We start from the raw sequence: 26,883 nt of genomic DNA, 5'->3' as shown, positions 1-26,883 counted from the left end.
AGGTTTGATTGCCATATAAAATTTAAAATGTTAGTTCCCGTTTCTGCCACGACTCTTCTCTTTCCGCACAGACTCTATATTTGTTTAAATAATAAATATAGTTTGTCAATGGACTATCTCATTTCAAACATATTCAATTCAATTCAATTCAATATCTTTAATGTCAAAAAACACATGTCAAAATATACAATAGGTACACAATAAAATTAAAAATACATAATCCACACAAATTAAAAAAGAATACATACAAATGTCAGAGTACATAATATATACAATGTCAAAAATAGTGGTATATACAAACGTCAATAAAACTAACAAAAAATAAAATAAAAATAAAAATGTCAAAAAATATTACTAGATTCATTTTACATTAAATTTACAATAAAATTCTTTCACCGTGTAAAAAGCCTGGTCAATCAAAAAATCTAGATATCATAGATAGAGAGAATAATTCTATCTTTGTCTTCCACTAGTACTAGCACCCAAAAGAAAAGGATGAGTATAGTTTTTTTTGTTCTTATTTACTGTCAAATTTGGTTTGATCAACTATATAACTTATTATAAATATTATGTAAACTTGTGTTGTGCACAATAAAGTGATTACTACTACTACTACTACTGCTACTACACTACTACTAAAGTTAGACCGTAAAAAGTCTGCAGCGATTTTGATAGCCCACGCAGTGCAAGTGTCATTTTAAACATCAAACATCAACATTTATTCAGCAAATAGGCCACAAGGGCACTTTTACACGTCAACATTGAATTTACATAAAAGCAAAAATAATATCATCAACAATTTTACAAAATATTACTAACAATTCAATCTGACGTATTACAATTACTAAGAGATGTATATGGTCTCTTAATGTCGAATTACATACAAAATACAGATACAAAACACACAAAAAAAATCTATAATATTTAGAGGTGTAAAAGTCTCTAGGTGTCAGAACTATAAGATTATAGTTTATCAAGTTATCCTTAGAGATGTATAAGGTCTCCAAGAGTAAATATCCTGTATAATTATACATTCATTAAGAGAAAAGAAACATACGAGAGCAGAATGAGGCGTCTCACTGAAATTAATTAATAAAAATAAAGTTACTAAGTATAATAGCTCGTGTTAGCTTAAACAGACCAGTCTCCACAAACAGCACCCGTTCACGAGTATGACGCTTATCTCAGCCATCGCCTCCCTCAACCTTCATTCGGGAAAGTGGCGACCCGATCAACGACGCCACCGTAAGCAAAGACTTTTAAGCGAGCATGACATGTTCAAGCTACCGGCCTTTATTAATATTAAAATAGAAATAACATGTAGCTGTAAGACACGGCATTTTGTGCTCATATGTTACATAAAAAGACAGTATAGCTTCACATAATTACTAGCCTAAGTTGACTTAGAGATGTAAAGGTCTCTAAGTGTCAGAAACATTAAAAATATAGGTATTTACAATCAAAAATAAAAATCAAATAAATAAATATGTACTTAGAGATGTATAAGGTCTCCAAGTGTCCAAAACTAAAATTAGATTAAACAATATAATCAACCGAGAACATCATTGTCTCATGTGTCAATTCTACTGGACACTAGCATATTTAATTCACAATATAAAAAAAAAACAATCAAATATCAAATATCAACATTTATTCAGCAAATAGGCCACAAGGGCACTTTTACACGTCACGTTTAAACGTCAAACTTCTATGAAATTATGACGTATAAATAACACTTACACTGCGTGGGCTATCAAATCCGCTGCAGACTTTTATTGGTGCGACTATTAGCTAATTGCCTCCAGGGAGTCCAGGGTAAACGCACCAACGTGATATCAAAATATTGGGGTAATTTTTACCAACATGGTAGAGTCTGGCTACTGAAATTTTACACAAATGTTTGGCGGGAAATTCAAAAAATCTTGGGCTGGTCACACTTTGTGTAGTAGGAATAATAGTTTTGATACTAGACAATATTTTTGATTTTCTGTGCACAAGTAAGGTACCTAAGGAAATAAGTTAAATAAATGTTTACGTACACTCAAAGTCAGCTCACATAAATTCTACCACTATTTAAAGTACAGTCAACGACAAACACATATGTTTACGTTCCAATATTTAGATTTTATGGATATTTTTCAGAACTTTTAATTTATCCCTTTCTTTATACACTTGTCCGGTTTATGAGATTCAGGCATCAATAAATTCACGTACTTAATCAAAGTAATAGGTAAATGTTAGAACTAGTACTTAAAGTATCAAAATATTTATAGAGCACCAACCTCCTAATTTGTTTACATTTGGTTACGAATTGTAAACATTGCAGTTTTTCGTTATACAACGCTACACGTCGACATCGCACATTGTCGTAATTATTTACGAGCTTAAATACTAGTTTGCAAACCTCACTCAGTATAGAAATTATTAATATTATTTAAAATAAACCCCTTATAAACCGCAAACAATTTGAATGAATGACATAAATTGACAACTGACTTTTAGCTTTTTTTAAATCATAGACAATTGGTGATACAACAACGAAATATCTGTCAACAATTTTTGGCTAGCCAGACTCTATCCCCGCATCCCATCTAGGCATGGTCTAGGCCACGTCTATAGGATCCTACCATCTATGATAAGACCCTTTAAGTTCCTTATGTTGCCTAGCCTGTAAATAGTTTAATTTTCATATCACTTCCATCATTCACCCCCGCAGCTTAATTTTGCATTTTGCCCTATCATTCCGTTTGTCTGTGCAGTCTGTAGTAGTTCTGTAAGTAATGGCGAATAGCGCATCGCGTGTTTAATTTTGAGTTACGACTAATACTGTTTAGCTAATTCATGTTAATTAATTAATTACCCCCAATAATAATATTCCTGCCTTGCTTAGTGCGTTTTCAATATCGTGTATTAGCCGAAGTCAAGCCATGTCGTCCGACAACATCGAAAAACTGTATCAAAATTACGGTATTTTGGCCGACGCCAAAGAAGACATCTCCAAAGTAAGCCTTCATAATCCTATACCACAAATAGTGTTATTTGAATACTAAAACTAATCTAATTTTTATATTTTTTTAGCATGAAAAAGAGTACACGGAAATTTTAGCCGCTGTGAAAGGTTCAGATAAGGAAAAAAGATTGGCGTCACAATTCATTGCGAAATTCTTCAACAGCTTTCCTAACCTCGCAGAGCAAGCTATAGAAGCTCAATTTGACCTCTGCGAAGACGATGATGTGGCTGTGAGTAATTGCTATTAATGTAACTTAAGATTTCGAGTTGAAAAAATCATTTTTTGTAGTAACTATTAATTCGCGAGCACCCCGGCTGCGTCCGGTTGTTTGCTCTATAAATCCCCATGCTTTGATAAACACTTGTGTCAAATATTACCATGACTCAGGGCCGCCATACTCGGACTGCTTTGAGCAATCAGTGCCAACAGCTTCAAGCGGTCGCCGTTGGGTGATGTGCAGTTTCAATACAAAATCGTCATTCGCAATACACAAACCGCTCAAGTAGTTGCAACTGCTTCAGGCGGTTGGCTGCGCGGTGAAATTTTATCATGCGGTCAAGCTGCAAAAGCAGTCCGTGTATGTTGATCACTGGGTTACTGCTCGAGCAGTCCATGTATGGCGGCTCTTAATAGTATTAAGTTAATACTATTAAACATTTACAGATACGCAAACAAGCCATTAAAGATTTGCCCACACTTTGCAAAGACCATAAAGAGCACACTCAAAGAATTGCCGACATCTTGGCACAACTCCTTCAATCTGATGATGCTACAGAGATCAATATCGTCCATAATTCTTTGGTAACAATAGTGAAGAGTGACCCTAAAGGTGCCTTAGTGGGACTATTTTCCCAAATACACCAGAATACTGAAGCGGAGGTGGTGAATGAAATTGTCCGAGAGAGATGCATCAAGTTTTTGGCCACAAAAGTGAAACAGCTTGGAAGGGAGATTATAAACAAAGAAGTCGAAGAAATTATTATTACAGAATGCAAGAAAATACTTGAGGTATGTAGGTTTCTGTTACAGGATATTTTTAATTTAAATTGACTCTGAATAGATAATGCATTATAAGTATGTGATGGAAGTACAATCAGAAAAGTTATTAGTTAGCTGCAGGTCTCATATTTAACATGTTTTAAGTTTTTTATATATCAGATCTAAAATCGCCTACTTCTTCAGAAGTGTTAACCCTAAAAAGATAGTTGTACCTTTTGGTGAAATGTGAGTGCTCACAGAGGGAGAATTTTGCTGCCCATACTTAACATGATTTTATGTGAAAAATAATAAATAAGTCAGTTTGTAATCATTTTTATGCAATAAAATAAATCATAAAGTATTAGAAAAGGTGTTATTACCATTTAACACTTAGTAATTTAAAAAAATGCTGTTGACAAATGTGTGTGTTCAAATAATCACAGTTTTTGTGCCATGGGCAGTAAAATGCTCATAGCAGGAGCACTCTAGGGTTATAAGGATAGCATTTTGTATCCTCCAATCACCTTTGAGACACAAAAAAGCTCACTTTCAGGATCAGTTTTTCATTTTCCACATCTCATTTTAGGACGTGGTGGCCGAAGAGTTTGAACACATCATGGATCTCTTGACATGGTCAAGGCTCGGTAAAACTCCAGCAGGCAAGAAGGAGCTGGTGCAAATCGTGGCGGCATTAGCCTTTTCCCCTGATGATTGGCATCCTGAAGATACGGAACACGTTGAAAGAATCATACAATGTACTCAACATGCATTGCCACTGTTCTCGGTAAGTTTACTTACTTTCACCCAGGGTTTAGGACGCGGGAATGTTTCACACTAGTGAAAATAGGTACAAACAAAACTATTTTAACATTTCTAAGCTCATTTGGAGCTTACTACCTATTTTTAATTCATAGTTTGATATCTATATTACAATAAATAAATAAAAAAATATCTTACTTTCAAAGAACAGACTTCATAGTGAAATATGATGTGAAGATCAATTTAAAACCTTTCTGTTAGAAAATGTATGAAAATTAAATAACATGCATCAAAAAACGAGTTTTATATAGTAGACAGTTAAAGTCCTACAATGCAATTCATTTTAAATTATCTCTACAGCCTCAGGTGGATTCCACACAGTTTGTGAACGTCTTCTGTGACTATGTGCTACCGAAGTGGAAAGAAATAGCTTCACCGGAAGGAGGGTCTGACTACAAGCTGGAGCTTTTGAAGATATTTGCTGAAATTACGGAACATTGTGGAGAACTTGAGAAGCCACAGGAGAAGATTGATGCAGTTTATGACTTGCTTATTGTAAGTAACACTCATACAGCTTTCTCCTTTAAAATCTTCACTAATAATAACCAAATTAAAGATTGTTCATTTATAAAATAGCGTCTCCTGAAGGTAAAGTTAACCTGTCTTTTTGCTGTAGTGGGTTAAAAATACTCGACAGGGAAATGTTTGTTTGTGTTTAACTGTTTACCATTTGAACTAAAATTATTTATTAAGATTAAGGCCTTACTTTAAAATCAACACATATTCGCAAGTAATTTATTTTTTCATAATGAGCTTTCTTCATATTCACAGAACTATTTACCTGAAGCCCCACTTGAAGAGGAAGAAAAGACAGATACAGAGAAAACAGAAAGTTCCGAAACCAAACCGGAAGACAGCAAGCCTACCCCGTCACTCCAGTTCTCTCATGTGGAGTGTGCCTTGTTCGCCCTTCACTCGCTGTGCCGGAAAGCACCAGAGGCACTTGGCGCTGATGCAGCAAGGCTAAAGGCGCTTCGTTTACGTCTACAATATACAGCACGATTAACTCAAGGATACATTAAAAAGTTGAAGGAAGTTACTAAGGTATTGATATTGATATTCATAAATTATTTATTTTTATACAATACAGAGTACTTCAATTACTAGACAAAGCACATAAGGGCCCCCCTACATCTAGCGTCTTTCGAGCGTCGGCGTCTGGTCAGCGCTATGGAAAATGACGTCGCTGCGCAGTTGCGTCGACGTTGCGTCGAGCAGCGGCCATAGAGTTGTAGGCGCCGACGCTCGAAAGATGCTAGATGTGGGGGGGCCCTAAGACAATCGAGGTCATAAGTGCTTTACTATGGGATCGCGACCACTTATTTCTGTTGTGCTCACAATTATAATCAGTACCTACTCAGTATATTAAAAATATATGAAAAAAGTGACTCACAATTATAATCAGTACCTACTCAGTATATTAAAAATATATGAAAAAAGTGAGCTTTAGCTGGGCTATAATAGTATAAAATGGTGTAGAATACGATTCAGTTGTGGTGCTTAAATTGTTCATATGTGTGGTGACCGCGTGCTTTTTGTGAACGCGTCATATATGCGGTGTTTGTGTAGCCTGTGGATAGACGGGTCATTCTTGTATATTTAGTTCGATAAAAAGCCTTATAGTTTTTGGTAAATTAGTAATTTATTTATTCTATTACAGGATAAGAAGGGAGATGACGCCAATTCTGAAGAAAATAAGCTCAAGGTTGTAGCGTTGAAGACTACGTCCAACATCAATACATTGATCCGCGACATATTCAGATCCCCGCCAAGCTTCAAGAGCAGAGTACAACTTTCCTTTTTGTCTAAAAAGACTGAAAAAGAGGTAAGATAAATTGATAATGTTTAACGTGATCGCTATTTCGATCAAAATATATATTTAACAACTTGTAATATATGTCGATTAATGTTTAATTTGTACCTGTTACAGGAAAAACAGACAGCAGACACCCCGGCAGACAAACAGTCACCACCAAAAAGACATAGACCCATCACATTCGACAACAGTGAAGAAAAATCATCACCAGAAAAGCGGGCGCGCAGCGGCGAACGTAACCAAAAGATGTACACTCCTCCGTCCGGCAAATACAGCTCCCGCCTCAACAACAGCGGCCGCTTCAGCGGCCCGCCGGGGGGCCGCGGCCGCGGCGGCGCCTACGGCCGCCGCGACTTCAGGAGCAACGGCGCGCCCTTCAGAAGGCGCAGCAATTACTAAAACCAAATTACCAAGCACTGACAGTTTAGTGGGAGAGTGACAAAACACTTTACATTTTTAAAGTGTATGCAACCCACTATCAAAATGAAAAATGAGAGATTCAAACTATTAATAATTAAATTTTGAAAACGTAGGCATCTAAGTGACATACTGAACTGACGATTTTGACAAGAATAACATACTGAGTAGACTTTTGACACTACAAAAAAACTAAGGATTTCTTGTGGCAGGTTTGCTGTTCATACATCGGTTCTTTTAAGATTGTCTTCCTTTCTTTGTAGCATGCAGACTACATTGGCCGGGTGGTGAGTTGGCGACGCGGCTATGCTGCTGTTCACTCTTACAGGTGCACTGCGGTGTCCAGCTGGGGCCGCGGGTCTTGACATTCATTTTGTAATGTTGTTTCAGCTCTGCTCGTACATTTTGATAAGCGGTCAACATTTAGTATGGTATGTAATGAAAGTTCTGTAACTTTCACACTGATTAGACCTTGCTAATATTTATCTTTAGCTCCCATGGAGATTGGAGTTGTGGTGGCAACTGTTATGTAAGTATTATTCTAATTTGCACTCATATAAGCTCTGCTGGTGGTATTCAGTATTTGCACAGAATCGTAAGTATATAACATAGTTTCAGTCATATTTTGAACATCAGTTGGAATTTTACTATTTATTTGTGTAGTTGAAACTTACTCATATATAACAATTTATAATATAATCAAACCTTGTTGTATCTACAAGGCCTGTATAGTTCTAAAGCTCAATTTGTGTAAGTCCATACTAATATTCATGATAATTTGATAAATGACCTACAGAGGTATAGGCGTTTATTATTATTACATTACACTGGTTTAAAAAGTGCCAGTGCTATACAGCTATCTAGCATTTAATATGACGATAACACTTAAAGTAAGAAGTATGGACTGTTTGTTAGAAATTAAGAAAAGGAAAGTGTAGTCAAATTCCAACTGCCAAACTACATGGTTTGCCTTAGTTTTAGAACTCTAATAATTACGCGACAGTGCCTGCTGCATATTTGGGAGAACTTCTTTTGGGACAAAGAAGTGTATGGCTCTATACATATAGGTGATTTACTTCAAAATAAAAAACACATCTTTTAATTTACTTGTTTTATTTATCAAATTGTTTCAATCCTAACCTATCTTACTTCTCTATGAGGTTGTATTATCAACAGTTCTTATGACGAGCTTAGGTATCAGTATCAATTACTAGATCAACTTGATAGTATCAATCACTTAATCAAATAAGTAAAGAAAATATAATTTAATTTTCTACATACAGTCAGCAGCAGATATACCTGAGCGGGCAAGGTGTCCAAGAAAACATATACACTTCAATCGTCACAAAAATAAGGACATCTTAGTTGTCATTTTCACTTAGGCTTTCAGTTCGTCACATATACCTTAACTTCTGAGTTTTTCTTTAACACATACACCCTTATTTAATCACAATGACAATAACGGTTAGAATGTCAGTGGTAACTAAGCGCTCAAATTCAAGCTGCTGCCATTAATACCTACACGCACTGCAAATCACGTACGTCAGCAGCCAGGGTGCCACCAGTTGCTAAGCAGTTGTTATTTCAATGGTAACTAAGCATCAACATTTTATCTGTTTAACTTTAAAATAAATACTGTAGCACTACGAATTGACACCTCCTTTCTTAAAGAAGTATTTTATCGTTAAGTGTCAAACTTAGACAATAAATAAGTAGGTTCTACTAGAATGATCGGTTTTTTATTTTAACTGTCATATGCGGCTGTTCTTCCAAACCGTAATAGAGCATATTATATATGTTAATATATTTATTTAGCCCGCTTATTGTACTAAAATATACTATACAGGGTGGCCCATTTAGATCGGCCAGTATGGGAAAATCTGATACTATAAGATATACACCGATCTCTTCTTAGGAACCATGTCATCGATTTTAGTAACACGAAAAACTGCATTCATACATTTTAAAAAAAATGTGTACTCAGCTTGGGAATCGAACCCCGAACGTTTTGAAAAATAAAACTAAGACTATTTCTATTTAATATCGATTGTGTAGGTCTTAAGCTTAAATGTTACTATGAAATATGATGTCTGAAATTAATAAAATGCATTGTTTTCATATCCTTTAATTTAATTTAGTAAGTTTTCGAAGAGACCACCATTTTTAGGGTTCCGTAGCCAAATGGCAAAAAAACGGAACCCTTATAGATTCGTCATGTCTGCCTGTCTATCTGTCCGTCCGTATGTCACAGCCACTTTTTTCCGAAACTATAAGAACTATACTGTTGAAACTTGGTAAGTAGATGTATTCTGTGAACCGCTTTAAGAATTTCACACAAAAATAAAAAAAAACAATAAATGTTGGGGGTTCCCCATACTTAGAACTGAAACTCAAAATTTTTTTTCATCATCACGTATAGGACGTGTGGGGTATCTATGGATAGGTCTTCAAAAATGATATTGAGGTTTCTAATATATATTTTTTTCTAAACTGAATAGTTTGCGCGAGAGACACTTCCAAAGTGGTAAAATGTGTGTCCTTCCCTGTAATTTCTAAAATAAGAGAATGATAAAACTAAAAAAAAATATATGATATACATTACTATGCAAACTTCCACCGAAAATTGGTTTGAACGAGATCTAGTAAGTAGTTTTTTTTAATACGTCATAAATCGTAAACCGCAATTTTATTGTAGCTTGCTGCTATGGAACCCTTCATGGGCGAGTCCGACTCGCACTTGGCCGCTTTTTTCTGCACAGGAGTAATCTAAGTAACGCCCACTGCGAGTTCAAACCTATTACAACGTTCTGATAGAAAGTCGTACATACGCTACATGTGACATAGCTTCAAAAATTATATAGCATAAAACCAAAAGACACAAATTATGAAATTAATAATAGATATGAAACCCAAAAAATATAAAAAGCTGTAATCTCTAGGCGTACGACTGAGATTTGAACCCGCGGTCTCTGCTTTGAAAAGCAAACGCCTTTTACTGAGACCACAACGTGCCTTGACAGTTGGCTCTAAATTCCGCTTCAGTTAGCTTTCGCTATGTGTCATTCGTTTTGACGATTCTGTTAAAAGAAATAGTTTGCAGTAAGTTGACCGAGAGGCTCCTGTCAAATGGTTGAAGGATAAAACGTGAGATAGATGTATGTGATGACAAGACTGTACTGCTTTCGATGATTGTCAAAACGCTTTACCTGAAATTAGCATGGCTATCTTTCATTCAATATTCGACCATACTTGTATGCTTTAAAGTCTATTTTTCCATATTGTTCAGACATATTTGACACATTGACCGCTTAGATACCATTGGTTTTTTGACAGCTAAGGTATCAATGACTTGTTGTAAGTGTAGAAATTAATGAATAGCGACTGTTAAGATATTTGTGACACGTTAAGCGCTCACAAGTAAAATACTGCTATGACAGCCAACAACTTTTTGACAGTTTAAACGTTTACCTCTCTTTGAGCACCTGGAGTGTATAGTGACTTCTGCTGCTGACTGTACAAGAATTCAGATACTCATATACGAGCTTACACCTTACACGGGCGTGTGCTCGATCCGATCTTTATTAGCGCGACAACGCTCGTACAAATGACACGCGTGGGGAAAAAAACGAGTAAATGATCCTACGCTCGTATAAAACGCTAATCTGAAAACGCCCTTACAATAAAAAAATTACAACCTATCAGTTGTAATAATACTTATAATGTATCAATTCTAAACTATTCTAAAGCAACTTAATCTATCTCATATTATCCACAACATTACACATAAGGCGATCAAGTTCATAACAGGGATCAGCATTTGCTCCATCACCAGAGCCAACAGTCATTTGATCCAGAATTTCTACAGGCACTTTGAAATTAGACTCAACTTCGTTCTGATTTGGCAAGCCCTGAAGAGCATTCTGCAAAATATCCTGGACCTTGTCTAAATGCTTCTGGAACCTGAAAGGGAAGAACAACCAAATTTAATTATTTGAAAGTATTGTTAAATAGGAATAAATTTAACAATGTTAAACAGAAATATTGTCTTTGTTTATTGAGATGGTTATTCATGAAATAAAACTATATAACACATTAGGTTTTTCCATGTTTTATGCTACATTTACACTCGTAGGCGCACTAGCTCTGTGTAAACTGCTGAGCAGCCTACAAATAAAACAAGCCAGGTTCAGTAATGAGCAATATACCTCAGTGTAGTTTCCACTCTTTGACGTTTTTGTAGTTCCATCATAACTCTCAAAGTCTCCCGAGCCTGGTGAGGCCTGAACTCATTGAGCAGGTGATGAATGTGTATGAACAACAGACTCAAGTCTTCAACCTTTTCTGCTCTCTTCGGTGAATCAGGACAGTGAACCAGCAGATCTAATAAGTCCAAGAAATTCACTAGCAATGAGTGGTTTAGTTTTTTCAACTCTCTTCTTCTATCAAAATGCATTGGATACAATCTTCTGAAGCCCTGATGAAAAGATACAAGATTCACTTTAGTTGCCATGTCACATAAGCTTATTTCTTCTAAGGAGCTACATAAAATTTTGAAACTCACCTGACTCTCCAAGGATCTTATAATTGTATCATCAGCATTGAAGGGGTGGCCAAACATTGAGTACGAGTCATGAATAGGCCTCGGTGGTAGAGGAGCCCTATTTCGTCTCACATTGTCATCAGTGTAAAAATTGATGTATTGCATAGGGGGTAGTGGCAAAGAGCTCACTTGAGCTGTTTCTGACGACATTTTGAATGAATGAAATATAATAAAAAGATGGTTTTTATCTTGAAACAAGCAATCAAAATATAACACAATATCTTGTGAATAAACCATAGATGAATAAACTATAAACGCAACAATCAAAATGTATACTATTGACAGTTGACAGTGACAATGTAACTTTTTTTTTCATAGTAACTTGCGTCGGTGGTTTGACAGCTAAAGCCATAGATATAAGAATATATACAGATGCCTTCCAAGCGAGCTGTCAGTGGGACCACTTTTTGTTTAGTGTACGATTAACAAAGCGACCCACTTTGCTGTAGCCATGTCGATAAAGTCATATCGATAAACTACCGACATTTCTTGCAATTTTAATTTTACTTCAAAGGTTTAACTATACCTAAAATGAACAAAAACGCTTTTTTTCTTTATTGTGGTTATCAGATCACAATTTTGTAGTCACGCCCCAGGAGAGAACCAAGGGAAAGTTCAGATATTTAATTAAAATACATAAATACCTATTAAAATAGGTGGTCCTCAATAATTGAATTATTTTATTACATTATAATATATTCATTATCCATTAGCATTTCAATTATGTTTATGTTTAACGAAGATAGAGTCTGGCTACTGAAATTTTACACAAATGTTTGGCGGGAAATTCAAAAAATCTTGGGCTGGTCACACTTTGTGTAGTAGGAATAATAGTTTTGATACTAGACAATATTTTTGATTTTCTGTGCACAAGTAAGGTACCTAAGGAAATAAGTTAAATAAATGTTTACGTACACTCAAAGTCAGCTCACATAAATTCTACCACTATTTAAAGTACAGTCAACGACAAACACATATGTTTACGTTCCAATATTTAGATTTTATGGATATTTTTCAGAACTTTTAATTTATCCCTTTCTTTATACACTTGTCCGGTTTATGAGATTCAGGCATCAATAAATTCACGTACTTAATCAAAGTAATAGGTAAATGTTAGAACTAGTACTTAAAGTATCAAAATATTTATAGAGCACCAACCTCCTAATTTGTTTACATTTGGTTACGAATTGTAAACATTGCAGTTTTTCGTTATACAACGCTACACGTCGACATCGCACATTGTCGTAATTATTTACGAGCTTAAATACTAGTTTGCAAACCTCACTCAGTATAGAAATTATTAATATTATTTAAAATAAACCCCTTATAAACCGCAAACAATTTGAATGAATGACATAAATTGACAACTGACTTTTAGCTTTTTTTAAATCATAGACAATTGGTGATACAACAACGAAATATCTGTCAACAATTTTTGGCTAGCCAGACTCTATTGAAGCTTCAATTAATCGCTATTTCGTTCCGCTGTGTAGCGTTTATCGATATATAACATGATTAAAATCGACTTTTCACATCCCTAAAAGAGCACACATATACGTTTTTACGCACACATGCACAACCCGGGTCGCCTAAAAAGGGGCCACTTGGATTTGAAGTCCATCTTGTCAACAGTATAGTTGTCCTTTTTTGACAAATGGCATTTTAAAAGAGCGAGGAGAGAGAAATGATACTAGTTGCTGCGCCGTCAAATACAACAATAAAGGTAGGGGCCTTGGCTAAAGCTAAAGCGCTCTATAGTTGTGATTGTGGCAATTTATCGTCGACTGCTTAAAGCCGTAACAGACTACCGCACCGGACCGTGATCTTGGTGCGGTCAAAATCGGTCTCTAGCTGCGTTCTTCACGCATGTACGGCGACCACCATACACTATCCATACGTGCGCAGTACTGCACCACGGTCCCGGTCCGGTTTGGAACCTAAAATTGGTAACGTCATAGTGTGTTAGCCTTTAGAACCAAAGAAATTAACTAATATGACGTCTGCAGAGCCCATAAATTATTCTGACAAGTCAAGACAGGTTTTGTCTATGCTCATATGCTGTTCTTTTCTTGTTGTCCATGTCTTGTCTTTCTCGTTCAATGCAAAAAGCAAAGCAAAGCAAACTTCCTAAGGAAATCTAAGCTCTTCTGGTATATGACGAGAATTTAAGGAATTTGTTCAAGAAAGTGGTCTGGTTTTGTGAAAGAGGCGGAAGTGGTTATGGACTTCCACTAATTTTGGTAGGTTTTGATCCTTTATTCACCCGAGTGATTTCGGTTTATAATATCTTTCATTACTTAAAACAAGCCGGTTTAATGTCTTGTGTTATTCTTATTTGGTAAGGATGACATCGTTAAGGAACTTGTTATGCCTAATATATACCTAGTTTTAATCGAAGTCGGCAGTCTTAGCCTTCTAAATATAATTAAAGTTATGTTATATTCTTTGTTGATCGAATTGTTCAAAGGAATGTCGCTCTCCGCTTCTACTATATATTTTTGTCCCATATTAAGTACTTAACGTATTTCGTACTAATAAAATATTCTCCGTTTAATTACACTGAAACAAATATAAAAAAAGAAATACTTTGTTTATTACCCATGCTATGTATTAGAAAATAGGTATACTAGATCTATGATGAAGGAAATATGTTTGACCAAAACAAATAGGTATGCAAACTAATTTTCATTAGGTATGGTTCCATTATTGGTTTACACTAGTAATAATAAATGATGTACATAAATAGCATAGCATACTGTATTTAGTGTATTTATTTTAATTTGTTCAAAACATAAATTACTACCTAAAATTATCCTATTACTTTGATAAAGATTGTTTATATATAAAAATGTTATTACAGAAAACAATGGAAAAGATTGATGAAGATGAGGTTATTTGCGAGACATATATGGTGAAGAGATCTCAAAACAAGAAGTATTTCACACCCATTAACTACAAGGAGAGGTGGTTGGTGCTCACTCGTCGGGCTCTCGTTTACTATGACCATGCCAATGAGGTTAGTGTGTGCCACGATCACTTTTACTGTCTATGACTTAACATATTCACTGCCAACATTCTCATAGTTTTTTTTTTTTTTTATTATGAATGGGCTTACTCATGGCCACAGACTAGCCGAGGCGTAGACGTGGCCTATGATGGAGCGAGCTCGCCCAGAAGGTGCCTGTTCACTCTTGATTTGAAGGTTGCCGGGTTATAAGAACTCGGAAATATAGACGCCGGCAAGGCATGCAAATAGTGCTGTGGTTGTAGCAGAATCCAGCATTTTCCCACTTTGTAGAGGAATGCAACTGCAAACTGAGGTCCTGCCAAGCTGGTTCCTGGCACTCATGTGTTAATCCAAGGGTGGATCCAGCTTTATAGTCAGGGAAGGGGTCACCTGAGTAAAATCAGAGGGAGGGTTGCCAGTTTAGAAAAATATCTACAGTTGTCCTAGACCCAGGGCTCAATGACCCCCTGGACTCCCCTGAATCCTCCCTTGTGTTAATCCACAAAGAATTAGTTAATAACATTCAATCATTTTAAAATAACATTCTGAAATGACATGAAATATGTCATGAACATTCAAGTAACTATGAGTTAGAGAACACAGGAGTTAGAGTGAGTAGAAGTTTTAATACAAAACTTCATACCAATGCTCAATTGCTCATGCCAAGTTTCATGTAATCTAAGCATGTTGTTTTAAATTGATAGTGTAAGTGTGATTGTATGGGAGTGGCTTTTTTTTATTTGTGTCTAGGGTTTGCAATCCGGATCCGAAATATATGAAATTATCCGGATCTGGATCCGGATCCGCGGATCTTCCCATACATTTCAGATCCGTCATGCAAACCCTATTTGTGTCATTCTTAACTGCTTCCTCTTAGTACTCTTCTACCCACTTCTTGCACCCTCCTATTACACCTCTTTAGTGGAATGAATGCTGGGCTATAACCGCGAAAATCGAAGTTCGCAAATTGCGGGGATTTTTCTCTGTCACTCTAATTACGCCTTAGTTGGAGTAAAAGAGAAAGATCCCCGCAATTTGCGAATTTCGGTTTTCGCGGTAGCCGCTCAGGGATATAACATTTATGTTGAGAATAAACAAACATTCTTGTAAGATAGAGGCACCCACCATAAACCAATGACCTCGAAACAAATTACCAATTGGTAAAAAGAGGTTCTCAGTTATTTGTTTCTTTTTAACACTTTTGGTGCCATGCACCCCGTTTTCAGTACAAAATGAACACACATACATGTTCTTGGCAGTGAATGTGTTAATATTATTATGTATAATTATTCAAATATTTTATCATTTTATTTGTTGGAAAAAATGTAAAATAAATTTTGTCTGTTAATATTTTATTCAACTTTAAGAAGAATAATCACATTTTAGATGTACTAACTGACATCATTTGTTTATACATACGCTGCTCAGGAGTCAGGAGATCTATTAATATACAATAAGGTAAGTTTACTGTTTTTCTTAACCAGTGTGTAACCACCACGTAACCAAAATACGGTAAATAAATAAAATGTTATTGTTATAATTTATGACCACCATGCCTATGCCTTAGCTGAAGACCGTGATGGATGGCGCAAGCGTGTTATGGAGGGGAGAAGGCTATGCGACCAAGCCTGGTTTAATGCTTTAGATAGCAGAAGGTGTCGCAGAAAGCAAACCGGGACTGGAACCTCGGATGACATGAGCTTTCTCTGCCAAAAATGTGGGAGGTCATGCCGCTCACGCATCGGCCTCCACAGTCACCAAACCCGGTGTCTGCACAGCAATGTATAAATCGTCTGCAATAGACGGAAAGGCCTGTGATAATTTATGAATTAGCTATTGATATCCTAGTTGACTTCTCTCTTCCTTGTAGCGTCATGGCTGAGGGACGTGACGAGTGCGGACAGTTGAACATGAACACCCTTCACCAGTGCTTTCCTAGCCGCTCTGTCTTGAGCCTAGTGTGTTATTCTGTCCGCCCAACGCCAACGATTGAAGGGATGTTTACAAAAACAACATAACTGCTCAGAGCGGTTGACACTTTTTTAAGAACATTGTTAAACGTTTCAGGTGTCAACCAGTGTAGTCAGTTATGTTGTTTTTGTAAACATCCCTTCAATTGAACTGTGACGGTTCATTCGTGGATGATTTTGTCGAAAATAATATACATACAAGCAATTACTTACAATCTCATATTTTTTTCTTGCCTTGCTTTGTCGTGAAGATAAAAGCGCCGGTTATTTTATTCTTCTGGTTAATATGCAGACAGAAGTCGGCCAAGCGTACCATGCACCATGCTCGCTTATTATGAAAACATTTCGTCTTGACTGAGTTCATCCCCAGTATTACTTGGGCCCAAAATCGATGACGTCTTAGTCAGAGGTCAGACTAACGTTATACTGGTCCTTTGCGACTATCTTCGTCATTAAAATTTCATGGGTCACCGACGATATGTGAATATTGTGAATCATCAGCAGGTTGAATTGAATAATTTTTATTTTATACTTCGTTGGTGGCAAACAAGCATACGGCCCGCCTGATGCTAAGCAGTCTCCGGTGTCTGTAGCTTATGGACGCCTGCAACTCCAGAGACTTGCCCACTACTTGCCACCCTAAAACTCTGCTCCGCTCCCTCGTTGAGCTCTAGCATCCTTAGGCCCCCCCCACATCTAGCGTCTTTCGAGCGTCGGCGTCTGTCGGCGTCTGGTCAGCGCTATGGAAAACGACGTCGCTGCGCAGTTGCGTCGACGTTGCGTCCAGTAGCGGCCATAGAGTTGTAGACGCCGACGCACATAGGGGTATTTGACCCTAAAAGCTGGCCAAAATTATTATTAACGTTTTTAATACTTAAATATGCCTAAAGAAAGACGCTAGGTGTGAGGGGGCCCTTACCAGGGTCTAGGGGTCTAGTAGTAATAATACCCAGATTGATACCCAAAAAAGGGTAATGAATGAGCGGTAAAAACAAATATCGATTTTCGTTTTTCGCGGTAGGGCCTCAGGGGGCCTAGCCAAGATGACAGTCGTTGATAGAAAATGCCAACCGAAACTTAAATAATGTATGGAAATCCCGATACATTTTTAAATAGTTTAAATAGGCGTTCGAATATTTGAACGTTCCCTTGACAATAATCGTAGGCCCCAATATACTCGTAAATACAGGCAGCAGTCAAATTTTTTAGGGTTCCTTCATCATCTCAGCCATAAGACGTCCACTGCTGAACATAGGCCTCCCCCTTGGATCTCCATAGGGTTCCTTACCCAAAGGGTAAAAAGGCTGTATCTCATGAACCGTGATAGATAGTTGAAATTTACCCACATTATGTATTTCTGTTGCCGATATAACAACAAATACTAAAAAGTACCGAACCCTCGATGGGCGAGTCCGACTCGCACTTGTCCGTTTTTTATATTTTACTTAAGTAATTTCTAGCCGTTAGCGTAAATGCACAGCTGATTAATATAAAATAAATTATAGGTAATGCTTTTATTAGTTAGGTATTTTTCATACATCATGTAACGGCGAATGTATGAAAATATTTCTATCTATGCGGGAAGTATAAGAGGCTGGTGGAGATGGAGAGAACGGTCTGGCTAAATCAGATTTTGTGAAGCGTCCATATTCACGAATTTTTCGTCAGTATTCCCACCAGTATTTTGAATTTTTGTTGTTGCGCATTGACCTTTCATTGCGACAAGTTCGCGTTGAAATTATTGAAGATATAGGGATCGTACAAATTGTGTTATCGTATATCCTTATACTGCCGTATTCGAACTTCAAGATATTCACAAGAGACGACACGTACTAGATCCATTGTAAATCCGTTATAATTTAGATTATAACTAGTTCTCTTTTGCAGAGCAATTCGGGCAACTAATGTCACTTTTACGTTAGATAGAGTAAGATATCTATTAGATGTGAATTGAATCTCTAAGTCATATCCTGATGAAATCGTTCAAGAGTATCTCCAGAATCGCGCAAATGTCAAACTTGACAGGTGAGATCTTAAACATATCGTTATCGTATCTTGGTGATGTCTAAAAGATATCTAATAGATGTCTATTTCAAAATCCGAATCGGGCCCATGGTATCGTGAGTAGAAGCGTCCGATGTAGGGTTAGCCGGAGGGTGGGTCGGCTGGCGCATGTGCGAGCTGGGTGTGTCGCCGTGCGCCCGGCAGTTCCGCACCGGCCGCCCACGCCGCTACCCCACGCAGCTAATACTGGTAATTACTATTACATTATATACGCGAACACAACACTACCATTTTGACCTCCGATTAACCCAGCCGCGATTAACCAGCCGTATTTCGGGCATCCCTTTCACGGTATCCGCCAACGCCACACCAGTTTTGTAATATTTTAGTCCTTATTTATTTAATTGATGCTATGACAATAAGAGTAAGTATCATTTTTCTTCTTCTAAATTCCTTCAGTGGTAGTGATTGTATTTGTAAGCTGAGAATTAAGACGGAAATTCATATTATTTAAATAGGCACCGCGCATTTCCTTATAAGGAAATGTCTCTGGCATTTACAGTTTCTAATAATACCTACTGTGTGTATTTCTGTTTTATTATCCTAAAATTCTTATTACATGTTCTTAGTAGGGATCGGATTCTTCATGACTGAAATTCTTAGCGAAATGTGTAATCTACTTCCTCAAATCTATTTTAAAATATTCATTTACAATTTTGTAAAGAAAGGAAACGCTTGTATTTTCCGAGCATGAATAGAAAAAAAATACCGACTAAATCCGACACATAGACAACGCATTTTTATTTTTATTTATTTCAACATTAGAATAAAAAAACATTTAAATCTAGTAGGTACCCAATGTCGCCAAACTACGAAACAGTTAGTTGGCAAATTGAAATACGTACCCGTTCTATATTTCCTTATGTCCTTATACTATCTACCTACTGACATAATATCTACAACCAAGCACCATGAAAACGGGTCACTCTGCAATTGCATGGACGTTTCCTTATCATGTGACCCATCTTCACTGCACCGGAGTGCATTATTTGCATATTTATTTTTAAGTAACTTTTTAACAACAAACTCTTAAGTTTTTTCTTACCTAAATGTTGTTTTGCATAATGGCTCCGTACTAAAACTTGTACGATACCATTCAATAAAACATACATGCTTAGGGCATATTTGCTCGGTAGGTACTTATGCGCAACTTTGTTTATTTTGAAATATTTTAATCAAATACTCGTTATAAATCTTCAAAGTAATTTTCTCATTATATATAAGTTTCTCCGTAAAATAGCAAACACATACGAACAGACTGACGCAAAGAAAAAAAGGTCACTCAAAGTCAATAAGGATTAAATTTTAACTAAGTTTTAACTTATGATTATGAATTAAGTTACGGCACCCTAAAAATAGAATAGAAAAAGAATAGAAATAATTTTATCCGTGAGCACAAACACAGAATAAAAACTTATACTGAACAGAGAAACATAAAAAAGAGAAAGTGCCACGAAATGGTCTCACCTCAGCATGTAAAATAAAGTGTTTTTAATAATTCTTCAATATGTCGGTGTTTACAAGTCCCAAGCGTCATTGTTCTGATTCTTTCCGATGGTTTTTACGCAGTACTTGTGGGCCGCGATGTGCACACTACAATCACCCTCACAGTGGAGGGAACTACCCTCACTGTGTCAGAGGCAAGGGGACGACCGGTTCTCCTTACAAACGTAGTCCCCATTTTCCTCTCTGAATATTGTCATTGGGTATGCAAATAAAAAAACCGGGCAAGTGCGAGTCGGACTCGCGCTCGAAGGATTCCGTACCATAATGCAAAAAACAAAAACAAAAAAAAGGTCACCCATCCAAGTAGGTACTGACCACTCCCGACGTTGCTTAACTTTAGTCAAAACTCACGTTTGTTGTATGGGGGCCCCATTTAAATCTTTATTTTATTCTGTTTTTAGTATTTGTTGTTATAGCGGCAACAGAAATACATCATCTGTGAAAATTTCAACTGTCTATTAGTTATCACGGTTCGTGAGATACAGCCTGGTGACAGACGGACGGACGGACGGACGGACAGCGAAGTCTTAGTAATAGGGTCCCGTTTTACCCTTTGGGTACGGAACCTTAAAAATTGATGTGTAGCTTCGTTTTTTTTTAGATTTATTTATTATTTGATATAAGAGCTGGAGCGAAATGCAAATCCCATACTAATTTTTAAAAGGTCCTTACTCTTATATTTAAATCTTATAATAACTAAAAAATCGAATAAACCGGCTACGTGCCCCACGTGAGCCCCACTTAAATATTTATTTTATTTTTAATATTTGTTGTTATAGCGGCAACAGAAATTCATCATCTGTGAAAATGTCAACTGTATAGCTATTACGGTTCATGAGATACAGCCTGGTGACAGACATACGGACGGACGGACAGACGGACAGCGGAGTCTTAGTAATGGGGTCCCGTTTTTACCCTTTGGGTAAAACTCAAAAAATCAAACGAAGGGACATAGCTAATGGTCATTATAAAATCGTTATCTGATATTTTACTGTAGTACTTGGAGCGGCCGAGGTGCTTAAAAAACATGTCGTCCGCTTAAGTCACAAACCTCGTATCTCCATTTCAAGGAAATTAGTAATTGCTACCTTGGACAACCCCGCAAACCCCGTAACTCCCCGTGAGGAGTTACGAGGTTTGCGACTTAGGCCGACGATGTGAACACGCACTCTAACGCATTTACAATAGAGGCGCGTTCAGATATTTGTGAGTTGTGAACGGCTCGGCCGCTCTGATATATCAGATGGCGATTATACCTACATTAAATTATGTAAAAATATATTTATTAATGTCAGTACCAAGGGAGGGAAATTTGGATTACGTTTGTATGGAGGAGCGGTCATCCACTATCGTTTTAATGTATGTGTAGTCACGGCACTGCACTCGCGCGTAAGCCGCCCCTCGTTATTCGAGCAATTTTAATGGAGGGCCCTCCGCGACTCGCGCGCTAATTGTTTCAAAAAGACTCACTCTCTGTTGCTTTCGGCGCGTTTTTCTGTTGCGGTCTTTTGAATGAGCAGAGGTTTCCAGTCTTTTGTTAGTTATATGTCATGTGTTTGGAAAAATCTCTGGAGAATATTTTATGAAGCTCTTTGTTAAATTCTTCGTTATTTGTATGTTTTTTTTCGGTGCATTCAATAAAGACACAATGCAAAGTGAAGGCTTGATGTTTATATTATAGTTTTGGTACCTCACCAAAAAAAACTCCGATATATGTAATACCTACATTGAATAAATCCTATTAGGTTTTTCTGACTAGATCATCCGTGCCTATTCTGTACGAAAAGTGCTTGTTAAAAACCCTACGTACCTACTCGGATCGATGCGAACGGGGAATGAGATCGGTCCAGCCTCGCAGTCACAGACATTTCACCTCCCGCAGGGAAATGCTCTTAGCGTCTTACTGCTCTCCGTGTTTGAGTACGCAACCTCATTACCGGCGAGTCAATATACTTTCCGATCACATCGGCGAACAGTCGAGTGACGTTTTTTTGCGTTTATTTTTTTTACAGTTTCAATAGGTATAGAAAATACTCTTACAGTTGATCGATTTTTCCTCAGTCAAGCTGTATGATGGTTTGACGTTGTTTAATAGACTTAGGTTAGGTACAAATCTGGAGTACGATCAAAATAAAAGGTCTTTTTTATGCTTACTTAAAACTTCTTCGTAACTATTACTAAATATTTTGATGTTTAAATGCTTGTTCGTTACTATTTCAAAATATTTGTATCAAATACTCTTTTAGTTAATGTAAGTCACAGCAAAAACCGTTCTTAAACCGTCTCTCTTCTTCAGAGACGAAATTCAAATAAATTAAGATTCAATTTGATTCACGATTGCGACACGGGAACTCCGTTACGTGGCGGTATTTAGTACCTATTTGATGTCATCTCATCTGTCACGGAGAGAGGCTTGCGGTTGGCGGGCTGCCAGCAGTCGCTCACCTTATCTACTGCACAGCGAGCATGCAAGTGATACAAGACTTGTAGTTTAACTGCTGAGTGCTTTTTTAAGTACTTTAATCGAAACAAAGTTGTACTTGATCCTCATGTTCAACATTTTTTGTTAGTGTATTTTCCAAGTAAGCGTTTTTTAGCTTGGTCCGACTATTTGGAAACAGATAAGTACCTCAATTGGTTGTTAGAACATTTTGGGCGTAACAAGTTAGTGAGTAGGTACTCCAATCGAAACAAAGTTCTACTTCTCAATCACCCTCACGCTCGGAACCTCCTACATTACATCATCCGCAGTTTTATCGACTACAGTTTTCCCTCTCAATTACCCAAGTCCGGAGGTTAAAGTCCGGAACCGACCACATACGTCAACTGTTCACTAACTGCTTAGTTGCTTATTCTGCATCAGGGATGTTGCGAATATTCGCATCCGCATCCGCGGAACATCCGCATCTGCATCCGCATCCGCATAAAATCGCATGATACGGATGTCGACCAAGACGGCACCGCAAGTTATTGTTTATTAAATAAAACACACCTATATTCTTGTTCAAATACTAAACGTTTCGTTTTTTTTTTTAAATAAAAACATACTAAAAATGTAACATTTGACGTTTTTTGAGTACCAAATCTTGTGAGGATGTGAGGTTTTAAATATCTGCATCCGCATCCGCGGATGTCAAAAAATCTGCATCCGCAACATCCCTGCTCTGCATTCTAGTTTCGGAACTCCGCCAATTTATACGCTGTGCTGCAAACTCGATGCAACGTGAATGTTTCACGCGAACGCCCGCCTGACTCATTTAAGGATTTAGATGGATCATTTTTCAGCTCGTTGTCGCTCGAAGTTTTGCCATTTGAATTGGCACGTTTTCAGTTTTAAGTTAGTAACAGAGGCCTTAACTCTTAATTGGGTAACTTTAGATGTTTATATGGCAAAAATGACTAGCACAATTTGTATTTTTTTCTTATACAGAATTTATTGGCTTTTAGGAGGCGATACATTATGTTTTCCGTTTTTTTTTGTGGTGCTTAAAATATCCAAACATTATTTTTACGGCAGTTAGTCCGTTCCATAATGGGTCATCACTCATCAATTACTTAGCATATTAGTAAAACGTATAGCAGTTACAAACTATTTTGATCATGATCAATTGTTATTGTCGTTATTGACCTGTGATCACTGTTTTACCTTTACATAGAACCTGGTTATCGGGAATCATTTTAATACACCCCTGCAGTTATCGTTCGATGTGGAAATGACATTATTTCAGTGCGCCGAGCTTTTTCCGGTCGGTTGATAACTTCGTTCGCAGCAAACCGTTCGCGCGCCGCTTCACTTTTACTCAATTAGTGGTTGCTGTACCATGCTACCCATGTTTTGGATATATTTTTAGGCTATACGAGTATAGCGAGTGTTGGGGGGATATGATATTTAAATTACAGTAAAACCGCTTTAGAAAATTCTGTACCGTCTGAGATTGCTATTTGGCCATCTAGAATTCTAGATAATGTATCGGGTCATAAAACCCTTTATATTTTGGAGCTGTATAACATATCCATAATTGTTCATTATGTCTGTGTAGAAAGCAGAATAAATACCTGTTTTTTTTTCAGAAGCGCAAGGAACGCGGGCGAATTGAGACGGAAGCGATACACACGGTGGAGCAAGCGGAGCTGGGCGAGCTCTGCAAGCAGCTCCCTGAGAGCGACGGCGACGGCGCGCTCTTCAGGTATCCCTTCCAGGTAATACACACCTCCTGGCTGAGTCGAGACGGACGCGAGCCACGCGGTGCAGCAAGCGGAGCTGGGCGAGCTCTGCAAGCAGCTCCCTGAGAGCGACGGCGACGGCGCGCTCTTCAGGTATCCCTTCCAGGTAATACACACCTCCTGGCTGAGTCGAGACGGACGCGAGCCACGCGGTGCAGCAAGCGGAGCTGGGCGAGCTCTGCAAGTAGCTCCCCGAGAGCGACGGCGACGGCGCGCTCTTCGGGTATCCCTTCCAGGTAATACACACCTCCTGGCTCAGTCGAGACGGACGCGAGCCACGCGGTGCAGCAAGCGGAGCTGGGCGAGCTCTGCAAGCAGCTCCCCGAGAGCGACGGCGACGGCGCGCTCTTCAGGTATCCCTTCCAGGTAATACACACCTACTGGCTGAGACGGACGCGAGCCTATGGCGGTTTTCGGGGCGAAAAATAGATCTAGCTAGGTCTTATCTCTGGGAAAACGCGCATTTTTAAGTTTTTATATGTTTTCCGAGCTTTTCACCCAGATATTTATTATTTATACGTGTTTATTCAGCTTAGTTAAACATTTACTGACAAATCAAGATTAAAAATTATAGACTCGTTGAGTCTTGAGCCAATTAACTAAAAGTAATTAAATGTTTGAACTCAATCAAAATCCTTACGTGTATTAATTTGGGTAGGTAGGTATACGAGTATGTACATTTTGCAAACAATTTATTACGAGGGTCGGTTGAGTTTTCGTTCCGACCAATAAAGAGATATTCAACGTTAAAGGATTTTAATGGGTTTTAATTTGCATCACGTTCAAAGGTTTTCAACTCGCAAATTTTATGAAGTGTTTCGTATCTATAGGTACGTTAGCGAAAACTAAACGCTGAACTTCTCAGCTACAAAACTCTGCTCAGTTTTTAGTTTAATGATTTAGGCAGCTAAAGTTCTACTTTTTATAACTGCCGTTTTCAGTTTTCAGTAGTCTTAGGTCCTCTCTAGAGACTACATAGTAATCATCAACGTTATCTACGGATTTGTGGCAGACTTTGGCAAGACATGCAGGGCCGGATTAAGCATGTCGGGGCCCCTAGGCAGTGCGAAGCTTGGGGCCCCTACAGTCAATTCTGCACACAGCACATTCAGTACAGGGAAATAAAAGTTTGCGTTTTTAATTTCAATCTTCAGGCATCGCCCGAGGCGATCCAAATCGAACGATGTCTTTTTCGCTCTTATTGCGTGGACATAAAGCTTTATTCTTTCGGTTTTTGCCGATTCCGCGTCGCGTCAAGTGTGGGGAGAGCCCTTTAGGCTTAAGGCCAATTCCCGGTGGAATACCAAAGATGAGATCTTCAGCGTCACTTTCTTATCTACCTTTAAAGGCCAATTTTAAGCGAGGCTAAAAGCTAAGCTCTAGTGCCGCAAAGTTGATTTTCTCAATAGTTAATATTTTGAGAGGCTGAACAGCCATTGTCCGACCATAAGACCAAACGCCGAGCCACATGATTAGAATCAACGTAATAATAAAGAATTTCCATATATTAAAATTACTTAAATTACTAGAGTTAGACCAAGATAAGCCTGCAACAATATTGATAGCACTCGCAGTGCAAGTGTTATTTTAAACGTCAAAACTTCTATGAAATTATGACGTATAAATAACACTTGCACTGCGTATCAAAATCATTGCAAACTTTTCTTGGTCTAGGTACCTCTATTTACTCTATTAATTCACCAGTCAAGCTAACATGTAGGCATAGGGCAATTAAAGAAGCAAAAATAAACGCGAGCAAAGCGAGCGCGAAATTTTTTGACAATATCGCAAATTGTGAAACCGTGTTAAAATCTTCATCTGGGCCTAAAAGTCCGAAGTGCCTCAGTGAGGCGAGCTTTCATGCGAAGTCAAAGCCGTGCTTCATCAGGCTTCAGGATAAATAGTTCAGCACAGACACGAACCAATGTCCTTTGTATTAAAAAGGAGGACCGCAGGCCTAGCTTGGCGCAGCGACGCCAAAGGCTATGCTGAAGTAGAGGAGATGTGGAACACAATAAACTAATGGTAAATTGAGGCTGAAGGACGAGCATTCCTTTGAAAAACTGGGGAGACTTTCGTATTCTTTCTTTTTCTTTGTTTTAATCAATCGAGTCCTCGTGTCCGAGTCGATATAACCCAAAAGTTGTTGGTTGTTCGAAATTTTTTTCGAACCATTTTTCCTGAAAACCTCTATTATTACAACTTTACAACAGGTACCTAGCTACCTACGCAGAATGCGCCTCGTAAACTTTTACGTATTGTATTGCTCCAATTTTATTACAGTATTTCATTAATTTAAGGAATTGAACGAAAAAAAAAAACAATAACAAAGCATATTCATTATTATAAGAATAAAAAAATTACTCCTGAATTTTGAGCCTATGGAACAAAATTTTATTTGGTGCGCGATGAGCCGCCGGGGCCCCCTAGCCGAGGCGGGGCCCCCAAGCCGAGGCGGGGGCCCTAGGCAG

At 37.7% G+C, this 26,883-nt stretch overlaps 4 protein-coding genes across 5 annotated transcripts in view; 2 read left to right on the top strand and 2 right to left on the bottom strand.

Annotated features, from left to right (window-relative positions):
• Window positions 1–26,883, bottom strand: part of LOC134666441 (uncharacterized) — a 215,024-nt gene that overhangs the window by 153,919 nt on the left and 34,222 nt on the right. The gene's annotated exons all lie outside the window — the stretch shown is intronic.
• Window positions 2,764–26,883, top strand: part of LOC134666433 (apoptosis inhibitor 5) — a 352,764-nt gene continuing 328,644 nt past the window's right edge. The window contains exons 1-8 of one of the 2 annotated variants that reach the window (XM_063523593.1): window positions 2,764–3,002; window positions 3,079–3,240; window positions 3,675–4,019; window positions 4,576–4,773; window positions 5,109–5,303; window positions 5,580–5,852; window positions 6,469–6,633; window positions 6,739–8,143. In XM_063523593.1, the coding sequence (XP_063379663.1) occupies window positions 2,928–3,002; window positions 3,079–3,240; window positions 3,675–4,019; window positions 4,576–4,773; window positions 5,109–5,303; window positions 5,580–5,852; window positions 6,469–6,633; window positions 6,739–7,023 (1,698 nt within the window). In that variant the 5' untranslated portion in view covers window positions 2,764–2,927 and the 3' untranslated portion in view covers window positions 7,024–8,143. Of the gene's footprint in view, window positions 3,003–3,078; window positions 3,241–3,674; window positions 4,020–4,575; window positions 4,774–5,108; window positions 5,304–5,579; window positions 5,853–6,468; window positions 6,652–6,738; window positions 8,144–26,883 lie in introns of those variants that run through there. The other variant, XM_063523594.1, reaches the window with a different exon arrangement.
• On the bottom strand, window positions 10,738–11,902 carry LOC134666440 (mediator of RNA polymerase II transcription subunit 7). The gene is made up of 3 exons (XM_063523602.1): window positions 11,603–11,902; window positions 11,247–11,515; window positions 10,738–11,001 (listed from the first exon to the last, which is right to left on the bottom strand). Exons 1-3 carry the CDS (start codon window positions 11,876–11,878, stop codon window positions 10,797–10,799), a joined length of 750 nt encoding a protein of 249 aa, XP_063379672.1. The 5' UTR covers window positions 11,879–11,902; the 3' UTR covers window positions 10,738–10,796.
• Window positions 13,750–26,883, top strand: part of LOC134666447 (tyrosine-protein kinase Btk) — a 37,379-nt gene continuing 24,245 nt past the window's right edge. Inside the window, exons 1-3 of the mRNA XM_063523609.1 lie at window positions 13,750–13,881; window positions 14,502–14,657; window positions 24,260–24,388. Coding sequence (XP_063379679.1) covers window positions 14,508–14,657; window positions 24,260–24,388 — 279 coding nt within the window. The 5' untranslated portion in view covers window positions 13,750–13,881; window positions 14,502–14,507. The remainder of the gene's footprint in view (window positions 13,882–14,501; window positions 14,658–24,259; window positions 24,389–26,883) is intronic.

Source organism: Cydia fagiglandana, chromosome 8, assembly GCF_963556715.1.
Source record: "Cydia fagiglandana chromosome 8, ilCydFagi1.1, whole genome shotgun sequence".
Lineage (NCBI taxonomy): Eukaryota > Metazoa > Arthropoda > Insecta > Lepidoptera > Tortricidae > Cydia > Cydia fagiglandana.
The sequence above is the reverse complement of the archived record's forward strand: the minus strand, read 5'-3'. Positions and strand labels throughout refer to the sequence as shown.